General features: G+C 36.9%; 1 protein-coding gene across 1 annotated transcript; it reads right to left on the minus strand.

Moving 5' to 3' along the window:
• Nucleotides 1–1,465: 1,465 nt before the first annotated feature.
• Nucleotides 1,466–2,900, minus strand: LOC139724606 (uncharacterized). Its single transcript, XM_071635739.1, has 2 exons — nt 2,781–2,900; nt 1,466–2,469 (listed from the first exon to the last, which is right to left on the minus strand). The coding sequence occupies exons 1-2, from the start codon at nt 2,866–2,868 to the stop codon at nt 1,466–1,468; spliced, it is 1,092 nt and encodes a 363-aa protein (XP_071491840.1). The 5' UTR covers nt 2,869–2,900.
• Nucleotides 2,901–3,438: the final 538 nt, after the last annotated feature.

Genomic DNA, 3,438 nt, shown 5'->3' on the forward strand with positions numbered 1-3,438 from the left:
AACCGAAAATAAACAATAGAAATACATGCAGTGGATGACATTGCAGCCCAAATTTTTACTTCGTTATGACCGGAATATTATAACCGTGTTCGTTATAACGGGAGTGCACTGTATTATCTATGGCAATTTTCACTTGCAAAATGAAAATGTATCTTGTCAACATTTAGTACATACTGGCAAGGTCTAGCAATACAACTGCAAAGCTGTTACTTGAGACCTGCATTGTGACTGGACAAGCTGTCAAATATATCTTTGTTACATCTAAAATTGATGCATCTTTATCAGAGCTGTTATCATCATTATCATCATTATTTTAGTGGTCATATTCTGTTTCGTTTGTAGATAATTTATATAACATTGTAAGCTATAACACTATTTCATTTCATTTCATTTCATTTTATTGTTTCTGCATGGTACAACATAATCAACTCTGATCACTTTCAGATGTAAACACATGATTTATAATAATTTATGGCTGATTTTGCACATGACAGGTAATCAAATCATAGTGATAAAGAACGAACACATAATGATAACAAACAAAAAAGTCAAGGTACCATACAGGGGGATCCCCAGTAAGCCGAACTTGATATTGGGGCCTCATACAAAGATAAATAAATTAAGAGTTTTTACAACAAGACAACCTAATTTTACACAACAAAAACAGTTACACAACAAAACATACACGGACAGGAACGCAGGTGATGCTAAGAAAGAAAAACAAAGAAGAAGGGGGCAGCGATTATGAAAGATGGTGAGAAAGAACAGGAGAGAGAGAAATAGAGAGACTCCTCGTTCACTGTACAATAACACACCATGCAAATACAACATTATTGCAGGTGCATTCACCCTGTTGCCAGGTAACTGCTGGGTGGTATCAGCGTACGGACCAAGCCAGATCGGGGATATCTCATGTGCACATGGGTACAAACGACCCTTCATTTTTCTCCGTTGGTTAGGCACTTAACTCAATTCAAAGCGATATAATGCAGCAGCTTGCCCAACATAGCAATTTATGAAACTCGTATTCTAGCAAAGAATGGACCTGTAGATGAAGTGACCAGAATGGTTAATCAATGAACACTTAGGGATCTATTTCATTGTGCTAGCTGTTTTTAATGTATACATTAACAAACTTCTTTTCTGTTAATATGTGTATTGCCAAATACAAAGCTTGCTGAAGGATGGATGTACAATGTTACAACGTACAATACTGACAGGCACCATTAATAAAGATTCCATGAATAATCACAGCATTACAGCATTTAGCTTCATCAGTTGTTATACATGGACAATTGCTCTCCTCTCCATCTGTTCTTAATTTTAGGAATGAATGTTGACCAAAGTTGTACTTCAAACTGTATAACTGAAAAATTTTTTGTTTTTTTTGACATCAATGATCCCAGATTATACTACCGGTAGAAATTAAGGACAATGTTGCTGATTGTCACAAATGATTCGCTCATTACTTCTGAAGAGTTTTCCTTAAACTCTTTTCTCCTTTGCGTGCTATTTTCTTACTCCTTTTTTTCTTTGCTTGTTCCTCTTTGCGTAGATTTAGAAACACTCGTACAAAGGCATTAACCCTGATCTTTACCCAGTATCTTACAACAGTAAGCAGCAATGTTTGTGCTTCACTTTCAGTCAAATCTTCAATGAGGGAGGTCCAACAATGTAGAACATGTTCACTTTGCAGTAAAGCTTTGGTCAACAAGCCTCCAAGGTCAGGAGATTGAGCAAGATTCATATTAAGTGTTCTTTTTGTTTGAATTTCCATGGCCCGGAACAGCATGTAAACATTGTCCTTAACACGGAAAAGCCCCCCTCTATTAACAAGATTCGTCCAAGTACATGTGTACTCAAGAAATGTATCTGCAACAATGTCTTCATCTGAACCCCTCCAAGATTGTAAAGTCCTGTAGAATTTGGAGTTTGTCTTGGTGTATCTTTTACTTAATGCGAAAGGGATGTAGCCAGCCACATATCTCAAGACATTTTCATCATGCTCTGTGAGATTTGCTGAGTCATCAGTCTGGATTTCATCGGGCTGAATGAGTCTCCGGTGTGTGATGATGTGAAGAAGTTGGCGCAGTATATACTGAAGTGAAAGATGTGAAGTTTGGGGTGAGGATGTTATGTCGCTCTGAAGAAGAAGTGTCTGCCAGGTATGTTGTAGAGATGTCTGCGTTCGAAGGCGGTGAAAGGCACTGCAAATTTTCTCGTTGGCTGCTGGTCCAACAGGAAATGCATCACCAGCACATGCACAAGTATGTACGCTCTCAACAAGTCCAAGGGCTGATTTCCTGCTCTCATCGGTCGGGGACTTTAACAAAAGTTCACAAACTCTAATGACTTCTCGGCCTGTAGGGTAGTTTTTTAAATGATCATCCTTTTGTGCCCTTTCAAGTGCTTCCTTATAGATGTCGTACCCTGCTTCCATGACACTCTTAACGACCTTGGAGCCGTGCACTAGAAAAGAAAAAGGACAACAGGCTTTAAAAATTTTCTTCATTAAGAAATGTACATATATAGTTTACGTTGTTGATGAAAGAGAAATTAGATTGAAATGGGGGAAAAAAAGAATGAAACCTCATATACATGTACTTTTAAATTCACCAACTAAATTTGTGAAGTACCAGTCATTTCTATTTTTTCCTCAATTTTTTTTCAATGTTACATTTAAGAACTACATGTATGCCTTTTGATTTTAAAATTCATCAAATTGCTCTTCCTTAAATGACCAGAATTGGACCCAATTTTGGGTATACACTTGTACTTACATGGAATCACCTTCTGTTGTTGCTTAGGCAGTTTCGGTTGTTGATCAGACGAAGATCCTGGTTCATGCTGTTCATATGATTGTTCCATATGGTCATCTGAAGATGAGGATTAAAGAAGAGGTAATCAGCTTGATTCCTATTGGACCTATTAATATTTTGATACATGCAAATAAAACATACAAGCACAAAGCAGCAAGTATAACTATAGAGAAAAGGAAAGAGAATTTTTGTCATTTTATTAATTTTTCTCAAGAGCCCTCCGTCAGCTCCTAAACAAAATCAGGCTGAGGGTGCAAAGCCACTTCGACATACTAGTAGTCAAATACACTACTAGTACGCTGTAGGTAGATCATTATTGACAATAAAAATTATGGGATTTTCATTTTAAGACTTGTTCATGCCATGTACTGTAGCAATGATTCTGCAATGACATACTCGGATATCAAATTTCCCCTGAATACAAGCCCGACACCAACCCCCCCCCCCCCATCATATTTCTTGTTAGCAGCAGCAGTAACTGCAGTATCCTTATGACTATCGCTTAAATTATTTTTATCATTGGTAAATTACTTATCATTTTTATTTTTAATCAGCATTGCATCACGACTGTTATTTGATTACTGTAACCATTAATTTGTATTATTGTAAGTGTAACTAT

This window comes from Diadema antillarum, unplaced genomic scaffold (assembly GCF_040938485.1).
Source record: "Diadema antillarum isolate AM-2024a unplaced genomic scaffold, OU_Dant_1.0 scf00000223, whole genome shotgun sequence".
Taxonomy (NCBI): domain Eukaryota; kingdom Metazoa; phylum Echinodermata; class Echinoidea; order Diadematoida; family Diadematidae; genus Diadema; species Diadema antillarum.

Coding starts and splice junctions, on each gene's coding strand:
- LOC139724606 (XM_071635739.1), bottom strand. CDS start 2,868: ATGGAACAATCATATGAACAGCATGAACCAGGATCTTCGTCTGATCAA. Junction 2,470..2,780: donor ACAACAGAAGGTGATTCCAT/GTAAGTACAAGT, acceptor TTTCTTTTCTAG/TGCACGGCTCCAAGGTCGTT.